Here is a 26,347-nt window from a genome sequence, read left to right as displayed (position 1 = left end):
GCAATTTGCATATTTCCATTTATATGCAGTCAAAAAAAGCTGACTGACTATAGATGGAGCGATATGGGAACCCTCTGTATTTTTGAAAAATCAATCCCAATTAATTTATTATTGTCATATTCATAACCATCACCATTATGTTACAAATAAATATTCAAATATAACATCATTTATTTGCTGTAAATAATTTTAAATTCCAGAATCAGCCTTCAAAAGAGTAAAACTCATATGTTTTACTTTTAGTAAATGTACAAAATCACTTTACTCTCTAAATAAGCCAACTCAGTTAATGGAAACATACATATATATTATCACACACACACACATATATACATATATGCATATAACCTGCATAAACTCAGGTTGCAAATTTTTTAATCCACAAGGCTGTTGTACGGTCAAATGTAGAAAATTACGTCCTAGATGATCTTTTATGTCTACATGGGCACCTGAAAAAAAAAACACACAAAATAAATATAACCACCATTCATTTAAAGCATAGGGTCTATAGTGGATTTTCAATTAAAAATAAGTTTTTTGACTTAAAATGTTGCCAACTTTAAACACACAGGAAACTTTATACAGGAAAACTAAACATTTAAAAAATGGGCTTACCTCTGTGTATGTGAATAAAGGGTAGGGGATATGTGACCTATTAACATTAATATATGAGTCCTTACATTTTAACGTATAAAATATAAACATGGAGAGCTTGGAAAGTGAGAAAGAAGGGAGGATACCACTCTTCCTAGTTACCATCACACCAGGTTATTATGTTAAATAGTTACAGTACCTACTTCACACAGCATTAATTCATTGAAAGAATATAGATAAAATGCCCAGCAAAATGTCTGAAATATAATTGCCTTATTCTTAATATCATCCTGAAATTATCAAACTACTTCTCCCTTACTATACAGAAAATTATTCTAGACATGAAAATTATTCTACTTATGTCTGCATTCATAGCACCTGGCTCAATGACTGACACATAATAAAATGGTTAATAAATTTGGTTTATCTAACCAAATTGAGTAGTATTTCAAAAGATTTGAATTGGTCACTCTTGGTACCTCTAGAGAGTAGCAAATTTACAATATTCCAAGATGCAGAAGTAGTTGCTAGTAGCAGTGGAGAACGTCCTTCAGAATCGGTGGCATTAATATCTGCTCCCTAAAATAAAACAAGTCATTCCACATAGAGCTTAAGTACAGACAAACCAGCTTACCTTGCAAGTTAAAAATAATGCTAATTCCCTGGGATAGTGTCCTTGGGATAATATCCTTGGGACAGTTAGCACCCAATCATATGATTATAGAACTGCTAAATGTTTCTCTATAATTTATATGTTGTAACATCAGGAATCAAGGCATTCTTTTATAAATTTGACAACAAAAATTACCCTCACATGTTAATACTTTGATTAACATCGCAAGAGAATTATGTCATTACCTAAACCATAAAAAACAAAATCCTTTCACCAATATCAATAGCTTAATTACCACTGAATGTCCATGACAAAAATAGCCTTCCAAAAATATTATATATGTGATTTTTCAAACCTTTATAAGAAACTCCTCACTTTTTAGAAAACCTACTTTATTTGAAACAGAGAACTGAATAAATGGAACGGAAATGATTCAACCCTAAGGTAAAATTTTAGTCAAATATTTGATAACATTAGTACTTTATTTTTTCATTTTTTTATGCATTTATACTTTAAAAGTGTAACACAGGTCTCCCTGGTGGTGCAGTGAGTTGAGCGCAGCTCTGTGAAGCTGTCCGCAGCCTCTGCAGTGTGGGTTCGATTCTCGGCCTGCCAGGGAGATCCCCACATGGAACAGCAGACCTCTCCTGTCACGCCCACTGCTCCCCTCAGCAGTGTATTTCTGTCCGTCTGCCTGTTCTGCTCCCTGCTTTGTCTCTGGTGAATACTCTCACCCTCCTATGCCGCTGGCCTGTACCCCAACTCTTGTATAAAAATAAATAAATCTTTAAAAATAAAAGTATGACACATATGTGCTTTTTAAATGAGTAAGTCAACACTCACCATTATGTATTATGGTTATCATAATTGATATGACAAGAAACAGAGGCTTTTTAAAATTTCATTGAAAGAAATCTATCTTTTGGACAGGGTAATAAAGGTAGTATAAAATCTGAGCACAGAAAATGATAGAAGCACATCCTTTTTTGAAAACACAACAAATTCCATTTGCAGATATGTCAATCAGCTTTAGTAGGGAGGTCCTGCCATAACAGTTCTCTTGCCAGATGAAGAGCTACATTTGCAGAAAATCAGGCATGACAGGATTTGGTATATAATGCATCTTCCCAGGATTCTATATAAATACTATAATTGCAATAGTTGCTATTTGGCAAAAGCACATGCTAAATACTACAAAGGGAGCTGCAGTCATTGCTGATGTGTTGGAGCTTAAATAAATAAATCATATATTCATTCGTATAAAAGGCTTGTTAATTTTTTAAATTTATTAATTATTTTTTAAATTTTATATATTTTTACATCATTTTTCATTTTTGTGCAATGTATGCATTTTCATCTTGGGTATAGTCCCCATACATTTCCCCCCACCTTGTTTTGATCCTACTCACTCCTCCCCCCTCTGTACAGTGTCTCTGGTTTATAGTTGCTTGTTGATTTTGATTTTTTACTTTTATTATAATTAGTCTTTTCCCTGGTCCCTTATTTAGGTTTTCTAAACTAGATGGGATCATGCTGAGCGAAATAAGCCAGAAAGAAAAAGAAAAATACCAGATGGTCTCACTCACAGTGGGCTTATTAAATTTTAACCAAAAAAATAAACTAAAATTTAACTCAAAATCCTCTGTAGAGTGAAAAACCTTTCGGTTGTAACAAACCTTGGACAATATTTTTATGTTTTCAGTTTTTCACTCTTTTAAAGATGGCATGGAAGTGGCCAGGGTAGAACTTTACATTGGAAAGTGAAGGTGACGCCTGCTACCTGGCCAGCTTCCCCTTTAAAGCCACCTGCTCTGAAGGGGGTCACCAAGCTAACATTCTCTTAGTCTAGCTGAAAGGCAAAGAGTTTTCCTTGCCAGGGATCCACCAACTCCCGACACTAAAAACATGGATACGTATATTGAGTATAGGTTTTGGTGCTTCTAACTTCATGGTAACTAAGTTTGGCCATTATGTAGTCATACACAACAATTGCAAAGATGTCAATCAGCTTTTAGTAAATGTTTTTGCTGATAAGCAAGAATTTAAAATTTGATTCATTTTTGCAAATGCACATTATGAAATTAAAAAATTTTATATGAAATAAAAATAAACATGTCAATGGAATAGTTACCATTGAGATTAAGTATTCTGCTAGTTCATGGTGATCAAATAATGAGGCTCTGTAGAAAGAGAATAATAAGCATATTAAGGTACTGTTGATATAAACATAACACAGAGTTACCAGATTTTTAAAGTCAATTTAAAAATCATTTAATGAGGGCCTCCCCGGTGGCGCAGCGGTTGAGCGCTGGGTTGCGAAGCTGCCCTCGGCCTCTGTGACGCCGGTTCGATCCCCGGCTGCTCCCTGGCCACCCGAGGAGAGTCCCGCATGGCGCGCAGACCTCTCCTGCCGCCCGCTGCTCCCCTCAGCAGTGTACTTTGGTCCTTCTGCCTGCTCTGCTCCCCGCTCTGGCTCTGGTGAATTCTCTCACCCTCCCGCGCTTCTGACTGTACCCAGTGCATGTATAAACAAAAACAAAAAAACATGCCTCTATAAAAAAAAAAAATAATAAAATAAAAAAAATCATTTAATGATAAAATGCTAGAGAATTAATCACCTTTTATAATTTCTAATTGATCTGATTAGGGTAATATTTTAAAAATAGCAGGAGTGAAAAAGATCAAATAAATACATCATTAAGATTTTCTTCCTCATCTTTTATAAAGCCCATTCCATTTTCTCCATGTAAAACCTTTAAGAAGATGATCTGAAGTGAGCAGTAACATCTATACTAACAACTGAAAATAGAAAAGTTCAGGGTGTTATCACTGTAAATATGGAAAGTAATAGGTTTCATGCAATGTGTGCCTAAAATTCATCTGCAATGTTCAAAATGCTGCCTCTTAGGCAAAAGTTGTCAAGGCAGTGTTAGCTCTCTTACAGTTTTATGAAGTCAAACAAATCATCAGGAGAACGGAAGTCATTTTGGTATTACATCACACCTAATCACAAGGGTGATATTAATGAATAAAGCAAATAAAACGTTCTATCTATAATACCACTATAACAAATGTTAACACTAATGATTTAAAAACTTTGTTACTGGGCCTCCCTGGTGGCACAAGGGGTTAAGTCTCAGCACTATTAAGCTTTTGGCAGCCACTCCAGCACAAGTTCAATCCCCTGGCCAGGGACACACATGGCTCAGCAGACCTCTCCTGTCCTGTCCGCTGCTTTCCTCAGCAGTGCATTTCAGTCAAATCTGCCTGTTCTACTCCCCATTCTATCTCTGGTGATTCCTCTCACCTCCCCCTCTGACCTACACCCCAGCTCTTGTATGCATAAATAAATAAAATAAATCTTAAAAAAAAAACCTTTGTTTCTGATTGCAAATCCATTTCTTTGTTCCTACTCACTGTTACCTCAGCTTTTCTTAGCTTTTGTATATAAATCTTGGAATCAGCTTCCCAATTTTCACCCAAATTCACAAGATACTGTATTATATTTAAATTGTATTTAAATTATTAATTTTAAGAACAACATTAAGGGCCCATTTGATTTGTTCTTATTCTTCCCCAGTCTAGCTTTGCTAGTGAAAGTTTGCTGCAGACCAGTAGCATCAGTACTAGGAGTCCATAAAAAATGCAAATTGTCAAGAGATCTGGAATGAATGGAGGCTTGCAAAGTTTAAATGACCTGTCAAAGGTAACATAGTCAGGTAGGGCTGAGCCCCATGCTTCTTACTCCAAAGCTCACTGTTTCAACTAAAACAATATACTTAGATCTTTGCATCACAGTAATAAAGGGAAGTGTATCCCAAAGGGAAAACTTTTCTTTGAATTCAAGACAAATTTCAGATGCCACTGGTTATTATAAAGAGATTCCATGATTGTAGGTCAGAATTACCTTCATCTGAATTGGGCTGAACTGGTACAAGAAATACCAGCCAATCCAAGCTGAGTATTCCAGCCTAGTAGTCATCAGGCTAAGCATACTTATGGGTCAAGTGGATAGACCTATTTTCCTAAAATAATTCCTTTTGGGGCATATTTGTATATTAAAACCATGTCTAAATGAACACATTTAACTATACCCAGATCACTGCATTTCTAAATTGGTTAAACACTGGAATCACTTAAAAGTTTTTAAATTCCTGTGCACAGTACCCAGGATGACAGGCAGAAAACTTGCCTGTGAAGCAGTGTCTCCTGATTTCCATCCACTGCATTGACAATATCACTGCTGCCAGTGTAGGAAGATATCATCAATTTAACAATCTCAGTGGCTCCCTGGGTGGCAGCAAAATGAAGGGCTGTGCACTTGCCATTCTGTAAAGAGGTGACTGTTATCAGAATCAATGTTTAAACTCTCAATTTAGCTTTTCTTCCTACATCAACAAAATCATGGAATATGGAATTTAAGATGAGGAATAGTAATTTTATGTATTGAAAAGCATTAATATAAAAATCACAGCTGGCAATTTGCTTCCTTGCAATCTTAAGGTCCTTCCCAGTCCTGCCAGCGCTTCCACTATCAGCATCACCATGATTACTCTTTATGTGTTCTCTTTTCAATTGTTTTGAGTAGCACTCAAAATCTTTAATAGAAATTAAAAATTTGAGAAGTTAAACTCTATGGGGACTACACCTGAGAGGGTAGGGGGAAGCAAATATTGTTTAAAAAATGAACAATGATGTAAAAAATAAAAAAATTAATATAATAAAAAAAGAAAAAAAGAACTTAAAAAATCTGAGAAATTCTCTTACCATGCTTCTACATCAATAGCAGGAAATAATATTTATATCAATGTAAACTAACTATGAAAGAGCTATAAATCATTTTGGAAAATAATTTAATAACAATTCTAAAATTATAGTATCGTGGGAAAATTATACAAAAGAGCTATAAATATATAAAACTATAAAAGAACTATACATCATTTTTAAAAATAATTTAATAACAATTTTAAAATTATAGCATCATGAAACAAATAAACATTTACCTCCATCATGTCCAGCTTGGCACCATTATCCAGGCACATTTTAATCATTCCCAAGTCACCACTTTGAACTGCCATGTGGAGCGGGCTAGATTTCCCATTATTCACAAAGTTAATATGAGATTGTCTTCTATATCCATGTTCTTCACCTTTAGAAGAAAATAAAACTCAAGATAACAAATATTATAAACAAATACAACTTTTTAAAAAAATATTTATTTATTTATTCATACAAGAACTGGGGTACAGGCCAGATGCGTCGGGAAGGTGAAAGGATTCACCAGAGACAGGGCAGGGAACAGAACAGGCAGACTGACGAAATACACTGCTGAGGGAGCAGCAGGGGAGACAGGAGGGGTCTGCCGCACCATGTGGGACCCTCCCCGGCTGGCTAGGATCGAACCGGCGCTGCAGAGACTGCGGACAGCTTCATAGCACGGTGCTCAACCACCTGCGCCACCAGGGGAGGCCCAACAAATACAACATTTTTCAGTAAAGACTTGTTTTAGACTTCTATAAAGCCCACACATAAATTTTGTTAAGTATTTTTATGAAATTGATAGCATTCACCATAATAGGTATCTTATAATATATGATGTAGGAAAACCTCTACTCACCATACTTTAATATTATTTCCATGCATCTCTGGGCACCTGAAAATGCAGCCTGGTGAACTGGGTAACATCCCCATTTATTTGATTTACATGGCTTAGCTCCTTTATTTAACTGGAGAAAAGGAAAGAATTTTTAAAAAACTCAAATTGACTCAAGTAAAACCCAAAATCACAAGGGTAGACAAGAATTTACATGCATCTCCCAGATGATTTCACAATTCTATGCCTATGTAAAACTACACAGAAAAGTTCCATATGATATAAAATCTAGATAAAAGGTAATTTGGGAACTGGGCTAAGATTCTGAAACAGAGACAGTTAAAAATTTTCAAAGATGAAATAAAAAAGTAGATACAAAATTAACACTCTTAATACCTCAGTGAACTAAATAAATACATCTTTCAATGAGATTAATGAGATTTTTAAAAAACTTTGCCATGACCCCTCCCATACTTATTCTCAAGTACTTAATCAAATAAAGAGGTAACATTTGCCAGAATCATTTAATTTCATTAGTGTAGAAATAGTAAATGATTTACTTTTCCTAAACTTTGAAAATCCGGCATTTTTACTATTAAAAATCTTTTTACTAAAAAGATGTTTGAAGAACTGAATCATGTACTACTTTGACCTCTGCATCAATCATTTTCAACTATCTCTTTTTATAGGTCATTGCACTTCAGATTTACTTTGAGTACCTTTTATTCTCACAAAAGGAAAGATTTTGGAAAAGCAGTAATGTGTGAAGAAACAATATCTTTTGTAATCTTGCCGTCTAGGAATAGCATTGGTTTATATTTCAGAAAATAATACTTTTTTGTCTCATTTCTTTGCAAAAGTAATTTTTATATGTATACTGGTGGATCATGCCATTCAAAACAATGTTTATTTATTAATATTTTTAAAATTATGAATCTGTCAAGTACATATCCCATTTTGGAGTACAGAAAGTTCTAAACATATGATGAGTCCTTATTATTGAATGTCAATTTTTAGTTTCCTTCCCTCTTATATATAGTTCAATGATGTTTTTATTATATCCTTGGGAAGCTTTCAAGAAATGAAATTGTTGAGTGCAAAAGTATTACTTCCACAGTTAATGAAATTCCCTGACTCATCAAAATTTTTCTAACACTGAATTATGTCAACAGTGTTTTCAACATTGCAAATTGAGACAAAAAGATATATCATTGCTTTAATCTATTTCTCTGATTATTAGAGAAATTAATTAAACTTTGTGTTCCTTGCCAATTTTCTATAGTGCATTGTATTTTCCTTATACACTTGTAAGAATACTTGACAAGATAAATTTATTTCCATTAAAACATAAATAGGTGGATATAATCATATGTTTTGTCTCTAAAGGCCAACTGAGGTGCAATAGATATTACTATATAGATATATAGATGTATTTCCTGGATAAAGACATCAAGATGTTGCATGTGACTCTTAATTATTTCAATCAGTAATTTGCTAGTATTTTTAATATTTCTGTCTATATGTTTAATTTAAAATGATTACAGGGGCCTCCCTGGTGGTGCAAGGGGTTAAGACACAGAACTATGAAGTTATCCACAGCCACTACAGCATGAGTTCGATCCACAGCCAGAGAGGTGACCCACAGGTACAGCAGACCTCTCCTGTCTTGCCAGCTGCTCCCCTCAGAAGTGTATTTCAGTAGATCTGCCTGTTCTGTTCCCCACTCTGTCTCTGGTGAATCCTTTCACCCCTCTGCACCTCTGGCCTGTACTCCAGTTCTTGTATGCATAAATAAATAAATATTTTTTTTTTAAAAAAAGATTACATATCTTTTTTGAGGAAAATGATCAAATATTGGAATTACATTTGCTTCATAAAATTAATTTGCTATAAAAAACTTAACTGAAATGAAATTTTTTCCATGAATTTTAAAAGAACTTATAAAATCTACAGAAGTGTGTGATTTTAACTATTTCTAGAATTTTGATCATTTTCTTTGAAGACAACAAAAACAAAAATATGATTAAAGTACAAACCAAAATTTGTAGTGCTTCAATATTGTCTTTGGAACAGGCAATCACCACAGCTGTGTTTCCATTTTCTCCTTCCAAATTAAGATTAGTACTGCTGTGATCAGTCAAGACCTATACAAAAGAGAGGAATAATTATCAAAAAGTTAACTTGCAGGTTTGCAAAAAAGGTACTTGACTTCAACTTGAATATAAGCTCTAGGATTCAGGGACCATGTCTTTATCTTCCTTCACCCATCTCTCACAGAATCTGGCACAAAATCTTAAATATCTTGGGTAGGTATTACATTTCTCAAATAGATGAAATAATTTTAATTTCTTTATCATATCAATTAAGAAATATTGAATTTTGGAAGTGGAAATAGACTAGGAATTGAAGATACTAGTTAACATAGCTCATTTTATACTTGTGTTGAGTGAGCAATGTTAACTAACATCTACAAAAAACAAATTTGTGGAGTCATCTGGAATGTGTGGGTTGGGAAGGAGGAAGAGAAGGGAGAAGAGAAAGAAAGAAAGACTAAGGGAGGGTAGGAGGGTGGAAAAAGGGAGAAAATGGTCTCTTTATTCTCTAGTCATTTTTCTTTTAATTACATTGTAAGGGCCTCCCCTGGTGGCGCAGCGGTTGAGCGCTGGGATGCGAAACTGCTCGCAGCCTCTGCAGCGCCGGTTCGATCCCCGGCCGCCTGTGAGGGTCCCACATGGCATGCAGACCTTTCCTGCCTGGCTCGCTGCTCCCCTCAGCAGTGTACTTCAGTCCTTCTGCCTGCTCTGCTCCCCACTCTGGTTCTGGTGAATTCTCTCACCCTCCCACGCTTCTGACTGTACCCAGTGCTTGTGTAAATAAATAAATAAATATTAATTACATTGCGAGCATTCTGGGAAATGGCAATTAAAACTCCATTCTCTTCAGCAGAGAAAGGAGTTTCATATAACACTGGTATAGCTTAACTCAATTAGTTCAAATTTAGTCTGAAACAGAAACTGTTTTCATGATGTAAGAAATTAGCTTTCCTTATAATACGCTTAAGCAATTTTCTAATAAGATTTAATCCAAGACCCATTCCTTCCTCATCTTCCAGCTGCTTACTGGCCAAGAATCTATAGATCTTTAACCAGTATTTTTTTGCTATTAAATCAAACAATATTTATCTAATATAATTAACTCTCTAGAGAAAAATCTTTTGAGTTGTCTTGCAACAAGACTATAAAACTATGACATGCTTACAATTAAATTATTTAATAAGAGTTTATTGAACAAGTTGTGTCTTACACACTTTGGCTTTTTTTAAATCACACAAGCTCCTAACAGAACTACATTTTATAGAATGTACCCTGATATGTCAGCAACCTTGATTAAAGGACATCAAACTCATTACTAATTTATTTTAGTTTTGTCATTTGACAAAACTCTAGATTCACATGTATAGGAAACTCACCAAAGTCTATAGCAGGAGATTTTTCTTTTTTTTTTAAGATTTATTTATTTATTTATACAAGAACTGGGGTGCAGTCAGAAGCACGGGAGGGTGAGAGGATTCACCAGAACCAGAGCGGGGAACAAAACAGACAGACCGACGAAACACACTGCTGAGGGGAGCAGCAGGCGGCAGGAGAGGTCTGGCAACCATGTGGGACCCTCCACGTTGGCTGGGGATTGACCCAGCACTGCAGAGGCTGCAGGCAGCTTCGCAGCCCAGCACTCAACTACTGCGCCCCCAGGGAAGGCCCGATATTTCTTTTTGCCCTTTGGAGTTGGAGATCGCTAGCATCTGTTAGGTTGTTATTGCTGTACTACCATAAGTACCATCTTTCACACAGTCATGTTAAATTATTGGTGGCAAGGGTCCCAGAGAGAGCAACTAAACTGTGTGCCCATTTCAAATTTACTCAAGACAGAGCAAGTCTGGAAGGTCTGCAGGTGTGGCCTCCAGGGATCCCTCTGATGAGAAATGAAGGAGCCTCAGGAGAAGGTCAACCACTGGATACTTTGAAGTTAAGCCCCAAGGCCTGCAGGCTATAGAAAAACAAGGCTACCTTCTAAATCCCAGGTCCCTGTGCCTCAGGCCCTCTGGGCAAGAGCTTGAGGTAACAATTTTTTTTCACTTCACTGCTTCATGAGAAGCAGTAGAAGATTGGGAATGATGGAGGGAAGTGGCAGAGCAGACAAAGGAAAAGCATTTTAAACTGGCAAGAGCTAGTCGGGCAGAGACCTGACCCATGGACAGAATTGGCAGACGATGGCTACTTGCAAGAACATAAGGAGACACAACACAATTTCTTCCTCCTTATTCTATTCTCTTCACCTTTGGTGAAGCAGAGGGGTTTGAAAGTATATTTGATGGAGTTATAACTGGTAAGACCAAATTAAAGTAAAGCAATTAATTTCAATTCTCTTATAACCCTATTTTTCTTCTTGTTCACACATCACCCAGGAGAATCTTTGTTATACCCACCGTCTATTTTAAAATCAATGTCGGTTTATTTCTAAACTTTCTTTTTCTATTTCTATATGATATCAACTTTCTATATTTGTGAGTCTGAGGATTTCAGATTTCTAATTTACAATAACCTTTTCAATTGTTATCCTGTCTTTGAATTCCCAAACCATGCTTTATAGCCAAGGTTAATTAAGTCAATGTGCATTTTTCTTCAAAAGAGCCTCAGAGGAAGCATAAGAGCTCCTTGGAGAAACAGCTGACATGTCTGAGGGCTCTCTGAACTCAGATGATGTACAGGCAGCACCTGGCTCATGAAAAACGCAGACATTTAAGAAACGGTATTGCCAAAAGCCTTTCCAATAACTTCCTTGAGGGGCTTCTCTCACTCAACTCTCCCCTTCTCTTTCAGCAAGAACCCCCATTTACACATTCATTTATTCACTCACTCAGTAGTGCTGAGAACTGAACATATTAAAATTACTCAACATCCTTCAAGGATAAACAGTCAGAGGGGGAGAAAAGCACATTATATTTGATTGTATTATATTACATGTGTTAAGAATTACAACAGAGTTGTATATAAGGTACAACAGAAAAGCAGAAAGGGGGCTCCCCTCATGTCCTCTAAGCCTGACTTAAAGGAATCAGTGACTGGAGAGAAAGGCGTTTGTACTAGAGAGAGCATGGAGGTTGTGAATACCCCTAAATCTCTTTGAAGATTTTTATACAAAATAAGTTTTAATATGATGTAAAGGACCAAATGAGTCCCTCAGAATTCCAATGTTCTGAAGTTCTACTAGTTAACTCATCCTCCCTGTATCTGAGGCTAGATAATTCTCATTCATCATTGATAAATGATTTAACTCACATATTATGGTATAATCAATAATTCTTCAAAAACATTCATTGAGGAATCCATTTTCACTTATAATCAATCATGTCTTAATTTTAATAATTCTAATAAGTCAAGTAAAAGTGATAGTGCCTTAACTTGCAAACACAAAGATGAAAACAAAGTTCCTAATTTTGGCCTTTAGCAGTTATGCAACATTAGGCAAAGTATTTCTCTCTGTGATTTCATTTCCTAAGCTAGGAAGTAGGGATAATAGTCATACTTCATACTTTTGTTTAATATTTTTATATGAAGATTAAAGCAACTAAAGCCTACAAAGCTCTAAGATGCTTGGTACATAAGAATTACTCAGTCAAGGTAAAACTAATAATATTATCACTGCCATCTCTCTCACCATCACCACGTGGTTGGAAATAAAGCTAATAGTGTAATCATTACATTGCATTGCTCTGCCAACTTAGGTTGGCCATGCCAGCCCAGAGACAGCTGGCCATGGGCACAACCCATGCTGTGAGGGTCAGTGCCCTGGGAGCCTGCCAACATCCTTACCTTCACCACCTCATTATGCAAGCCCTGCACAGCTAGGTGGAGGGGCGCCATCATGTTGTTGTTTCGGAGGTTTGGGTTGGCTCCTTTGCTAAGAAGAAACTTCACACTTTCAGCTTGGTTTTTTCCTGCCGCCCAGTGCAGAGGGGTATTTCCAAAATTGTCCATCACATTCAGAACTAGAAAAAGACACAAATATATGGGTTAGACTGTTCTCGTACTGTTTGAAACCCCCACTGCATGTCAATTCACTTCAAAACTCAGTGCTAAATGCTACAATAATGCTTTACCTTCCTTATGAAAAATAAAAATATAGCTTTGGTTCTCAAGAAACATCTAATGGACATCTGAGAAGAGGCACAGAACTGTGGTGCTGACTTTGTTGATGAGTGAAATGACAGTCCCTAGCACACACAAGAAATAGATCCTCCTATTGCCACATGTTTTTATCTGTGGTATGAATTTGGGAGTTGTTGTAAAATATTAACCCATGTGCCAGGCACTCTACTAGGTTCCATACAACCATTATTTCATTCAACCCTCTAACAGCCCACAAGGCACCTTGACCCTTTTTCACAAAGATAAGAAAAAGTCAAGATAGATGAAGCCTAGAGAGGTTCGAAATTTACCAGTGTTACATCCCTATTAAGGAGCTCTCTAAATTACCTTTTTGAACGTCAGTTTTTTCATATTCAAATAGGAAGGGGAGGACAAGGGAAAAATGGAAAGGGAGGGGAAAGGAGGGGAAAGAAAAGAAAGGGAAGGGAGAGGCAGGAAATAGATGGAGGAGAAGGATGTATATGTATTTTGCAATGTGTAATACTGTTCAGAGGAATATTTTAAGTTATGTCTCCAAAGACATTAGCCCAAAAACAGATGACTGGATCAAGAAGATGTGGTACATACACACCATGGAATATTACTCAGCATTCAAAAAAGATAAACACATGCAATTTGCAGCAACATGGATGGTGCTGGAAGGGATCATGCTCAGCGAAATAAGCCACAAAGAAAAAGAAAAATACCGGATGGTCTCACTCATGGCAGGAATCTAGAAAACTTAAATAAGGGACCAGGAAAATGAATAACTATAAGAAAGTGAAAATCAAAATCAACAAACAACTATGAGCCAGAGACACTCTATGGGGGGTAGGGGGTGGGGAGGGGAGGGATTGGGGTCAAAATAAGGGGATTGCAATTGTATGGGGAATATAAAAATAAAATTTATTTTAAAAAAAAGACATTAGTGGAGTGCTTGACTCATAGCAATGGTTCAAAATATCTGAATCAAAAGAATGACACACCACTAATAACTAGAATTACAGACTTGAGACCCTGATCCCACACACCTTTCCCTTGTATATTTCTGCAATAAAATATATTTTACTATTTACCCTGTAAGCTCAGTATAAGAATATAACTTTCATACTATAGCATCAGTTCTAAAACAGACATGACTGTTTATTTTATCAACCATTTTAGTTAGAGGCCATATACTTTTATGTCTGAGGAAAGGGAAATGTTCTCACTCATAAATATGACTGGGAATCATTTATAATATCTGCAACCAAGATGCAGCCACATTTCCTATTTCTCTTCTTTAAAAAAATCTCTCTCCAATATATCCTTTCATTCATTCAAGAGCCTCATTTTTAAACATATACACACCTTCCCACACACACTGACACAACCAAGTCATACACACTTACATATGTATCCTTTGGCCATTCTGTGTGATCAAAATAAAGTGTTCCATTCAGTACCAAACTTAAAGAGATACCTTAACTTACAAATTTCTCATTCACTGATTAAAAATCTTGAATTTGGCTTTTATCTCTAGCACTTTTCAAAAATTAGTTTAATAAAGCTTATTCAGATCTAATATAGGAGTTATTGTGACTTTCCTACTTTCTCTCATTGTGGCAATTGATCATTTTACTTCATCTTTCCCAAAAACTTCTCTCCTGGCTCATGTCTCATCAACCCCCTACACAGAAGTCTCTTCTTCAGCCTTTTACTGCCTTTTCCTCTACCATTTGTCCCTTAGTGTTGGTGAAATACTCCCAACTACCTTTGTTAGAAATTGCATGGTCTCTTAAAAGGTTTTCATGCATTTCCATAGTCTCAGCTACTTCCTTATGCAATAATGGCTCAGTAGGTTGGTGCCTTTCCTTTTTCTATTTCTAGTTGTCTACCAGATATTGTATTTCTAAGTAACTGTCCCTGGAACTTTCCAAACTCAGTATGATCAAAATCAAATTTCTTATGCCTTCACATCTTTAGGCTCACTTTTCTTCTGTTTTCTTATGTACCTCTTTTTCTGGATGTTTATACCATTAGCTTAATCTTTTAATTAGGAATCTCAAAGTCATTTCAACCTCTTTCTACTTACTCTTTGCATCCAAACTTTATAGTTCATTATTTTATTCTTTTAATTGAGATAACATTATGATCCTCCCCATCAGGTATTGCCACTGTAGAGTATCTGCTACAAAATCACCCATAGTACAATGCTATTGTGCTTCCTTCCATCTGTGTTCTTACTCCTACCCAACACCCTTACCCCTCTAGATGCTTCAGTTCTATAGCTAGCTTTCAAGGGTCACACACACAGCACATCTTCTTGATACACACACACACACACACACACACACACACACATATACATACCACATTTTTTTGATCCATTCATATGTTTTGGGGTATGTAGGTTGTTTTCATATCTGGTTATTATAAAAAATGCTACTGTGAACATAGGGGTGCAGGTTCCTTTAAAATTAGTGTTTTTGTATCTTTGGGGTAGATACACAGGAGTGAAACTGCTGGACTATGTGGAAGATCCATTTTTAGTCTTTTGAGAAACCTCCACACTGCAAGCACTACCAAATCTACAGGCAAACAAGATCCTGAATCTCTCCCTTTTTCCTTATTCCAGCCTCAAAACTCTGGTGGACTCATATTCTCTTCAGTACTTAAATAGCTTTTTAACTGGCTTCTACTCCAACCCTTCTTTGACAATAGTGACAGAATCATCTTAAATAACATAGGTTTTATCACACATTCACACTGCTTAAATCTTTATGGCATTCATATTCTTTATTTGTGTACAAAGCTGGGGTGAAGAGAGAATGTTATATCTTCTTGGAATGCCATTTTTTTTCCAATGTTAATGAATTTGTAAGTATAGAGTAACCTCAGTAGAAATAGTAGAGAAGATTACATAAGGTATTTAGAAATTTTTATTATCTATCATAGAGAATCAAAGAAAATCTGCTCTTGCTGTGGAATGTTCAAGATCTCTGCAATTTCTTGTGTAGTATTTCAATGGAAAGGACTGAACAGCAATGGTCTATATTGAAAACCACATTCCTGAGTGGGATATTCAGGCCCTTTATAATCCAGATATTGCCTACCCTTCAGAGTCACTTCATACCACTCTTCCAATGGATCTAATGGGATGATAGATTTATATAGCTCTCAATGTAACATTTTCTTACCATCACAACAGGAGTCATTGATGATCATCTCTATCAGCTGAATTTGGCCTTCTTCTGCAGCATAATGCAAAGGGGAGGCATTCATATCTTCATATTTTCTACATGGCCTTCTTTTCTTCATAAGTTTTTTCAATCCACATGCACTTCCTTCAAAAACCACCTAGAAACAAAAATTGTCACCACAATAAAACACAGGTAAAACTTCTTACTGTAAGTTAATAGTTAAAAGGTTATTATCTAAAACTCCCAGGCTTACAATGAGGTTAAAAATACTTTTTTAAGTATACAAAGTGCTTATAGACATATGGAAGGTGCAAGTAAATGCCTAAACATTTATGTTAACTGGCAATCTATTTCCCTATTCAACAAAGAATTTTTAATATCTGTTCTATACAGAAAATTAAGAATTTTCAAAGCCATTAATTATAATCATATTTAATTGTACTTTAATTGGATGACAAGGTTTTTATTAAAAGTTGCTTCTAGAATTCCTACCTATATTTGTAAATGAATATTTAGGTGTTGTCAACAAATATGAATGACACACATTATTCCATTGCTAAAATTTTTACACTATTGAGATATGATGGTGTTACTTAATCACACATGAGTTCAGGGATGACAAAATGATACTGAACTAGATATTCTGATATTTGGTTACCAAAGGTAAGGTCATCTGCCCTACAGTACCAGGAAGAGCAACATAAAGGTCTGCTCAAGCTGTGATCTTAACACACACCCAATTTATAAACTCTTAAGAGTAAGCACTAGATTCAGACACTGCTGAATTCATAATGACAAATTACCATCTAGTACTTTATACAAGCTCACCAGATTAATAAATAGTATGTATTCAGTATATGATATAGGTTAACTCAGACTGAAGATTCGTTAAAGCTCTGAAAGCAAGTCAAGGATGCCAAATAGGCAAACTAGTACATGTTCTTTCAAAGTAGTTTTTTAATGTCACAGAATGACGGTGATCTAGTCTGCTATGCTCTGTATCTACTCGTATATAGTCCTATATTTCTCTGGGTTCTACACTGCATGAATATAAATGACAAGATATAGAACATAACAGATCGGATCACTTTTAAAGAAGCTGGTTCTAACTCTTTTAAAATGGAGATATCGGGCCTCCCCGGTGGTGCAGCAGTTGAGCGCTGGGTTGTGAAGCTGCCAGAAGCCTCAGCAGCACTAGTTCGATCCCCGGCTGCTCCCCGGCCACTGGAGGAGGGTCCCACATGGCGCGCAGACCTCTCCTGCCGCCCGCTGCTCCCCTCAGCAGTGTGCTTCGGTCTTTCTGCCTGCTCTGCTCCCCACTCTGGCTTGGTGAATTCTCTCACCCTCCCATGCTTCTGACTGTACCCAGTGCTTGTATAAATAAATAAATAAATCTTAAAAAAAAAAAAAAAAAACTTTCTGAAAAAAAAATAAAATGGAGTTATCAAATATATCTGTTTTAGGGTTGTTATAATGAAATGCATATAAGCCAGAATGGGGCAAAAAAGAAGGGAAACTAAGGTCAGAGATTATAAGAAATGAAAGGTGAAATTCTAAAGAATTAATTCTCTTGAAAGAAAGTTATTGAGGGCCTCCCTGGTGGCACAAGGGGTTAAGCACAACACTGTGAAGCTATCTGCAGCCAGTTGGATCCCTGGCCAGCCAGGCAGCTAACCAAACGGTGCAGCAGACCTCTCCTGTCTTGCCTGCTACTCCCCTCAGCAGTGTATTTCAGTCAGTCTACCTGTACTGTTCCTCACTTTGTCTCTGGTGAATCCTCTCACCCCCCACACCTCTGGCCTGTACCCCAGTTCTTGTATGCATAAATAAATCTTTTTTTTTTTTAAAAAAGAACATCATTGGTAAGGTTTTAACCATCAGTCCAATGGTTCTTTTTCTATATTTCCCATCTTGTAAGATCTCTGCCATCTTTTTTATTTTATTAGTATTCCTGAAATAGTCTCTCTCTCTCTCTCTCTCTCTCTCTCTGTCTGTGTGTACATGTGTGTGTGCAAATGCACGCTGGAGAAAATATTATACAAAATATCTTTTTCATCAGAAAATCATTACAATTGCGAACTCTCCTCAGTGTTCTATATATATATATTGATTGTAAATATTCTCACCCCAGAGATTGCTACAGAAATACTCCAGAATTACTGCAGGTAATAATATAAAATACATAAATACATAAATCCTCTCAATCTATAAGACCTATTATAGCCTCTAAAAGTTTTACAAAACATAAATGGATTGACTGGAACATAGGCAATAAAACTAAATAAAGACAATTAAACAAAAACGTTAAAAACTAGGTTTTGTGATACAGAAATCCTTCACCAAATATCTCTAGGAGGTAACCCCTCCCCACCCCCACAAAAAAAAGTTAGGGAAGTATTTCCAGTGTGATTTTCAAAATATTTAAATTAATTCCTATCCCATAATATTGATTCCAAAGACACTATCCTAGTGCTTGAAATTCACTCAGGACCTCCATTCTTTGGATTAGACCAAAAGGTGATGGCTACCATGCTAATATTTAGAAGGGTAAAGAGCAGGTATTCAACTTAGATATACAGAAAGACTCACCTTGGGAGATGTGATTTGTTGGTTTAGTTGATTTATTTGAAAAGCCCAGCTCACACACATGATTGACAGCGTCAATTCATGACAACTGTTTCAAGGGCAATTTGGCAATTTCTACCAAATTTACATCTACATGTACCTCTGATCCTGCTAGAATTTTGACATACAGACATACCAACTAGAAGGTAACAAAGAATAGACAGACAAAAAAAAAAAACCACCCCACAATACACTCACAAATACACTCAATCACACGTGCAATAGCAAAACAAAAGCAAATATAACCCAGGTGCCCATCAAATACAGAACGGGTTAAATAAAGCATGACATATTTATAGAAGTGATTACTATAAAGCTGCTAAAAAGAGTGAGGCACATCTCCAGGTGCTATTTTGAAAATTATTTTAAAATATATTTTGTGAGTAAACAAAAGAATATATACATAGGTAACTGTTAACATGAATCCACTGTGAAAAGGATTTCTGGTGGGAGTTTGAAAAGACACTTTTAATGATATCTTTACATTTTAAAGGAGACCTCCCACTGCCAACAGTCTGGGAAAAAAAAAACAAAACAAAACAAAACAAAAAACTCCAGGGGCGAGTGTTCTGAGCACCTACCGGGCTCCCCCTCAGACTGCGCCATCTTGCGGCGGCGCTAGGCAGTGCTGCCCTTCGGTCTGAAAGTCCCTGGAACTGCTTAAAACACTGATGTCCCCAACACTTCCCTGCCCCTCGACTTTAGGAGTCTCAAGATCAACTACCCATCTTTGTAGGGTCTCCCCTCCACAATTTCTCTCGATGTCCTCAGTCCCAGGAGAAATTGGTCATCCTGCCATTCCCTCTAACACTTCCCTTGCCGTGTGGATTTCTGTTTCACTCCATGAGACAAGAATGCTTCCTCACCCAGCCAGGGTGCCTCTTGAGTAACTAACTACATGTCTACTAGATACAGCCATTTAGCAGCTGGGTTCTAAATAAATTCTGCAAAAAAGGTTAAGTGAATGAGTACATGCCACGAAAGTGTCCTGATTTTAAGTGCTTGCCTAATTCTGCCAAATGTCCCGGGGACTCTTCGGCTCCGTCTCTCCATCACCGGCCGGAACAGGCTGAATAAACAAACAAGCTAACAGAAAGGACCAAGCAGGCAGGACCAAGTGCGGGCGCGTCATTAAACGCCCTTTTCACATTCTGAGAGTTCCTCTGGTACCGCTCTCACAAACCCTCAAGCAAGCAGCCCTTACCTCTCCAGCCATGTCCATCCCAAAGCTGCGCGCAAATAAACTTCGAACCTAGGAAGACAAAATTAAGAACAGACCCCCGCCCAGACTTCGGGGCGGTCCCCACAGCCGATCGCCCAGGGTACCTTTAAGGAGTCCTTTGATTCGTCCATGTCGTCCTCCACACCCTGGTAGACAACGCCCTGAGGCTCCTTCTCCCCAGGGCGCAGCATCTTCCTCACACTGCGCTTCATCGACCCCACCCGTGATGCCACCTGGCGCAGCTGCTGCCCACGTGCGCAGGTATCTGGGAGGAGAAAGCGCGGTGAGCCAGGCTGGGGCGTGGGCGGCTGCGGAGGGGCCGCCCGAGTTCTCAGCCCTGGCTCACCTGGCAATCCCCGGGCTGCTACAAACGCACACTCTGGAAGACCAGAAAAACTTCTGGAAGTCGTCTGGTCTAGGTTACTGGTAGCTCAGGAAGCTGGAGGGGCGCCGGGAGAAGGCAGGGGGCCGAGGCGCCTCCAGTGCGGTGCTCACCGCTTGGGGCTGAGCGCCTAAGTTGCCCGTCCTCTCTGCAGCTCCAGGGGTCTCTCCTCGCAGAGGTGTGAGGTCTGAGTGAACTAGCGAATGGGGGATCTTTTATAATAAAACTCCAAGAACCCCCCTCCCATCTCCCCAGGGAGGTCAGGAGGGAGGGAGAGGGTGAAAGAAGATAACTAGATGCATTGGGAAGATTTTTATCTGTTGGGGTATTTTTTTTTTCCAGCAAAAAGTCGCTTGCCTGGGCTTAGATCTTGTCCGCTTCTTTTTAGAAGCTTCTTTGTTTTGGTAATTAGGCTATTAGGAAAAAAAAAAAACGCTTTCCAGAAGAAAAGGGAGATTGGCTAAGGGCATGGATTTGAGCAACTAGATCAAGTCCCTTTGAACTTAGGTCTCATTTACTGCGGGTACAAATAGTAATCGCCTCAGGGTTCTTTTTTAGAATGATTGAAAACCCTTAGTAAGTTAAACACAATGTATTGACCGGTGATTGCTATTTCAAGCTAGCTTTGTTTGGAAGCTTTTATCTGCATGGGCCTATATTGTATTTATTAATCTACACACAGGTGTAGATTGTGGAGTGGAAGGTGTGTCCCCTGAACTGGAGAGGTTAGTTCTACCTTAAGTACAGGCAATGGCATCTCTCAAAAGTTTGCCACAAAGTTAGAAAGCAAAAAGCTTTCTTCCTAAGCTGAGAACACTGCACCAGACAGAACTAAGCTTTGACCATCTATCAAAGGTTTGGATAGATGTGCCCCTTTAAACAGGCCCTGATTGTTTATATTCACCTGCTGATCACAGGTACCTCTCCAAGAGCCACATGGATTTAGGACCTGTTATAAAGTGGGCACTAAATAAAGGTTTGTGGACCCAGGGATTACACTGGACCAAACTCAAGAGTAGACAGAGCGGTCATGACGATATTGAAGACTATGGAAATGTCCCCCAAGTCTTATGATACATATGTCAGTTTGGCATTAATTCCATCCTTGGAATGGAATTCCTTGGAAGGACAAGAGTGCAGTTATCACTAGTCATCAAACCTTGAGTGTGACCAGCTGGAACACTGGTGAAGGATACAGTCTTCATCTGAACCATCTGTGCAGTTTTCCCATCAGAGACTGTTCAGGGAGTACAGAGCAGGGATCAGCTACATAGTTTGCTGTTATTTTTTTAGATAAAGTAGGTAATGTATTTGGAAAAATAATGCAAGAATCAGGGGGATGGAGATAAAGAATAACTTTGAGTCACTGCCTACCATTTTATTTGCATTAGGCCCTCCCTTTAAGAAGGCACTCTCTCATAGGAATACTAATACTTTTTATTTATTATTATCATTTACTTTGGTCAATTGTTTTTCTCCTAACACTGAGCTGAAAAGATTCAGTATTACAAAAAGAAAATAAGGAGGAATCTGACAAGTTATTTGGGCAGCTGGTTAGAGGGCATGCCATGGCAGCAAGCATCAGTGGGTTGTGTGTGTTGGCTTTGAGAGACTAATGTGGGGGCCAGGGAATTACATCATGCTGGAAAGAGGGCCAAGGGTGGCCACCATTCCTCCTTTGAAATATTCTTGGTCTTCAACTGCCAGCACAGAATCTTCACAGAATGCCTTCTGTGTTCTTTTTTCTGTACCTCATTGTCAATCCCCAGAACATGTATTCTTTTAAATTTGTTCTTGTCTTAAACTGAAAGATACATGACTGACACTATAGATTTTACAACCCCCACACTCACCTTCTGCTTATGAAAACAAAGACAGAAATATTATGTAATTTTCCTTTTATCTTTTGCTGGAGTTGCCCACTTCAGGCATTTTTCAATCAGCGTCTTCCTAAGACCTCTCAGGAGTTCCCATTAGTGTTTTTTATTAATAGCTAAATTACTTCCTATTGATTAAAAATGTCTTTTTCATAGGCAGAGTTGCTTTTTAAAGTTTCTGCAAATCCTCATTTTTAAAATGCATATTGTAGAAGGGAACAAGGTAGTACCTGACCATTTACAATCAAGATCTTATTCTCTTTTAAGTTTAGTTATTGATATCCGGTAATGCAAATGCAATCTTTTTGTCACTATTTTAATTTCAAAGTAGAAACAATTATTAGAGAAAATAAACTTTTTTTTGAGAAAATAAACTTTTATTACAAATTTTGACAGGGTAATTTTTATAATTAAATTACTTTTTGATATCTCACAGAACTAAGAAAATGAAAAATAATAATAAAGATACTTTTATTTAATTGTTTGGGAAAAAAGTTCTATACATATGTCAGTTTAGTGACTTTTTACAAAAAACTTAAATTACCAAAAATTATTTTGCTCCTTACATTAAAAAATTGTTTTTTCCAAATAAATTACAAAGAATTGCTTTTAGAAAAATATGATTAATCCAGATACATTATTAAAAGTACCTTACATTCATTAACTGCTGTAACTCATATATGTATGCATGTATATGTGTGTGTGTGCGTGTGTGTGCGTGTGTGTAAAAAAATGACAAGGGATCCAATAAATAAGTTAGGGAACAAAAACATACAATTGATCCATGATAAGAATTGCAGTTTAATGATTTTTTAATACATTTATACAATTTTGCAACAATTAACACAATACAGTTTTAAAATACTTCCATCAATTCAATAAGTTCCCTTGTTCCCAAATATAGTCAATCTCCTCTCCCCTTCCAGCCCCAAACAATTTTTTTTTAATTTTTATTTTTTTAAACAATATTTGCTTCCCCCCACCCCCTCAGATTGAGTCCCCATAGAATTTCCTTCCCTAAGGCACCCATGCACCATCACCACAGTCCCCTGTGCTCCTCCCTCCCTCCCTCTGATCCCTCTGCCTCCTCCTCCCCTGCAGTATGTCTCTGATTTGTAATTGTCTGTTTTTACTTTGTTGTGATTTGTACTGTTATTATTATTTTTTTACAATTATGTCTTATTTGGTTCCCAAGCAACTTTTGATCTGCTTGCTATCTGTGTAATTTTGACTTTTCTAGAAATTTCAGATATATCAATTCACGCACTTGGAGTCTTTAGGATCTGGCTTCCTTTGCTAAGATAATACACTTGAGAATCATCAGTACTGTAGTATAAATAGCTTGTTTCTTCCTTCTTATTCTCCAGTTCTATTCTATTGTATGAATAGACCATATTTTCTTTATCCCTTTTCCAGTTGATGGCATTTGGATCATTTTCAATTTTTGTCTATCATAAATAAAACTCCTATGAACTTTTTCATCAAACATTTTTGTAGATTCTTTCACACCTCTTGGTCAAATACCTAGCAGTGAATTGTTAGCTCATTTGATAAGATGTACTTAGCTTTGTCTGAAACTGCTAGTTTTCTAACATGATGATACTATTTTACATGGCCATCAGCACTGTATGAAGACTTCAGTTTCTCCATATTCTTACCAAAATTTAGTATAAACAATTTTTTTTTACTGTGGTCATTTTAGATAGCATATAGTGGCGTCTAATTGTGATATTAATTAGCACTTCTTTAGTGACTAATGATACTGTCCACGTTTTCATTCCTTATTAGCTGTTCATGTATTTTTTTTTAATGAAATGCTTATTAAGGTTTTTGACTCTTAAAAGTTTACTAAATTCTTTTGACTCATTGTTGTACATCTTCATACTATTGATATATAAGAATTCTTTATTCTGTATATAATTGTTTATTAGGCAATAAATTTGCAAATATTTTCTCAGAATCTGTGATTTCTCTTTATTTTCTTAATGGTGTCTTTTGAAAAGCAAACCTTTTTAATTTATTGAAAGTCCAGTTTGTTAGTTTTTTTATGGATTGTGCTTTAGGTATGCCATATATAGAAATTTTTGCATATGCAAGATTAAAAAGATTCTCTTCAATATTTTCTTGGAGAAAATTTATAGTTTTAGCTATCACATAGATCCATTTTAAGTTAGTTTTTGTGGATTTTCTTTCTAATTTGGGTTTCATTTTGTCTTCTTTCTCTACTTTCTTGATACATAATCTTAGGTTACTGATTTTAGGTTTTTTCCCCTTCTGAAGTAAGCATTCAAAGATACAAAATACTTCTAAGTATTGAATCAAGTGCATCCCATAAACTTTGACTTGCTGTGTTTTCATTTATGGTTTCTTCGTTTGACTCACAAGATATTTTGGGGGGAAAGTGTTGTTTAATTTCCAATTGTGGGTTTTCCCCAAATTTCTTTCTGTTGTTGATTTTCTATTCAACACAGTTAGTCAAAGAGCCTATTTTGTATGATTTCAAATCATGTAAATTTAAATGTGATTTATATTTTTTATGGCTATATATAACTTATCCTGATGTTGGCACATGTACACTTGAACAGCATCTGTGTCCTGCTGTTATTTGATAAAGTTTCTGAATATCTCATTAGGTCCAATTGGTTAATAGTGTTGTTCAAGTCTACATTTTTAGTGATTCTGGTTGATCATCAGTTACTAAGGGAGGAATATATGAATCTCCAATCATAATCATTCATTTGCATCTCTTTTCTCAGTTCTGGTCAGGATTTATTTCATTTTGGGAAGTCTCAGTTCTTGAGTGTGTGCATATTTGTAATTTTTTTCTGCTTTCTTTCCCACCACTATGAAATTTCTCTATGTTTAGAAATATTTCTTCTTTTAAGAAACCTAAGGCAGAGAAAGATAGTTACCATATGGTTTTACTTATTTGTAGAATATGAACGGAAGGAAGGAAGGAAGGAAGGAAGGAAGGAAGGAAGGAAGGAAGGAAGAAGGAAGGAAGGAAGGAAGGAAGGAAGGAAGGAAGGAAGGAAGGAAGGAAGGAAGGAAGGAAGGAAGGAAGGAAAACTGGAGAGACTCAAGAATAATTCTTAGATCCTATGAAAAATGTGGTCCTTACTAGAGGACTTGGGAGGAAGGTGAAGCGAACAGAGGGAGAAGAACATTCCAGAGGATTGGGTAGAGGAAAGAGAGGCAGTGGGTGGTTGGGCATTATTAGCACTGGGACTTCAGTGGAGGGTGAGTGGATCACCATGTGAAAATGTGAAGTTATAATTTCAAAAGATTATATACTTATGTAAACAATTAGCAAATCAATTATGAAAACAAAGTTAAAAGGTATAAAAGGATATACTCCTGAAAAGATAATTTTTAAAATATAATAGTTTTAGAATCCACAACAAATGAGAACTATGACGCCCCTCTCCACAGAAAAATCTATTTTGTCTGAGACAGCTACTCAAATCTCTATATTTGCTATTTACATGGTAGCTTTTTCTCCATACTTTTACTTTTAACCTATTTGTGTCTTTACTTTGAAGTATTTCTTATACATAGTAAATAATTATATTTTGCTCTTGTATACAGCTTGGTAGTTTTTACCTTTAAAGGCACTGTTTAGACATTGACATTTAATATAACCATTGATATAATACTGCCAATTTGATATTTGTTTTCTATGTCTTATGTCTGTTTCTGCCACTCTGTTTCTCCTTTATGACTTATTTTTTGCTCAACAATTTTTTTAGTAAGTCATTTCCATCCATTGGTAGATATTTTAAATGTTATTTTCTTAATCTAGTGGTTACAACATTCATATTTAACATCACAATTTACCTCCTCAGGTTAATGTTTATTTTAATCTAACAAACTATAGCAACTTTGTTACAATGTATCTCCATGTCCTCTCCCTCCTTTTTACTATCCTTGTCATATGTAATATATTTATACAAACATATGTATAAATATGTTGTATATTACAAAATACAGTGTTATACGCTTACCATATCCACTGCTTTGTATTTTTTTCTGTAAATTTGAATTGCTGTTTGGTGCTTATCCTTTCAATCT

At 36.5% G+C, this 26,347-nt stretch overlaps 1 protein-coding gene across 3 annotated transcripts in view; it reads right to left on the bottom strand.

The window, feature by feature from the left end:
* TRPA1 (transient receptor potential cation channel subfamily A member 1) overlaps positions 1–20,574 on the bottom strand; it is a 45,381-nt gene extending 24,807 nt beyond the window's left edge. The window contains exons 1-12 of one of the 3 annotated variants that reach the window (XM_037505429.1): positions 20,364–20,574; positions 20,122–20,282; positions 20,000–20,047; positions 16,168–16,327; positions 12,674–12,849; positions 8,837–8,944; positions 6,825–6,933; positions 6,211–6,356; positions 5,400–5,536; positions 3,339–3,387; positions 1,074–1,173; positions 349–449 (exon numbers count right to left, since the gene is read on the bottom strand). In XM_037505429.1, the coding sequence (XP_037361326.1) occupies positions 349–449; positions 1,074–1,173; positions 3,339–3,387; positions 5,400–5,536; positions 6,211–6,356; positions 6,825–6,933; positions 8,837–8,944; positions 12,674–12,849; positions 16,168–16,327; positions 20,000–20,047; positions 20,122–20,229 (1,242 nt within the window). In that variant the 5' untranslated portion in view covers positions 20,230–20,282; positions 20,364–20,574. The remainder of the gene's footprint in view (positions 1–348; positions 450–1,073; positions 1,174–3,338; positions 3,388–5,399; positions 5,537–6,210; positions 6,357–6,824; positions 6,934–8,836; positions 8,945–12,673; positions 12,850–16,167; positions 16,328–19,999; positions 20,048–20,121; positions 20,283–20,363) is intronic. The other 2 variants (XM_054692189.1, XM_037505437.1) reach the window with 2 other exon arrangements.
* Between the last annotated feature and the right edge of the window lie 5,773 nt (positions 20,575–26,347).

Source organism: Talpa occidentalis, unplaced genomic scaffold (assembly GCF_014898055.3).
Source record: "Talpa occidentalis isolate TD23 unplaced genomic scaffold, MPIMG_talOcc4v2.1, whole genome shotgun sequence".
Taxonomy (NCBI): Eukaryota; Metazoa; Chordata; class Mammalia; order Eulipotyphla; family Talpidae; genus Talpa; species Talpa occidentalis.
The sequence above is the reverse complement of the archived record's forward strand: the minus strand, read 5'-3'. Positions and strand labels throughout refer to the sequence as shown.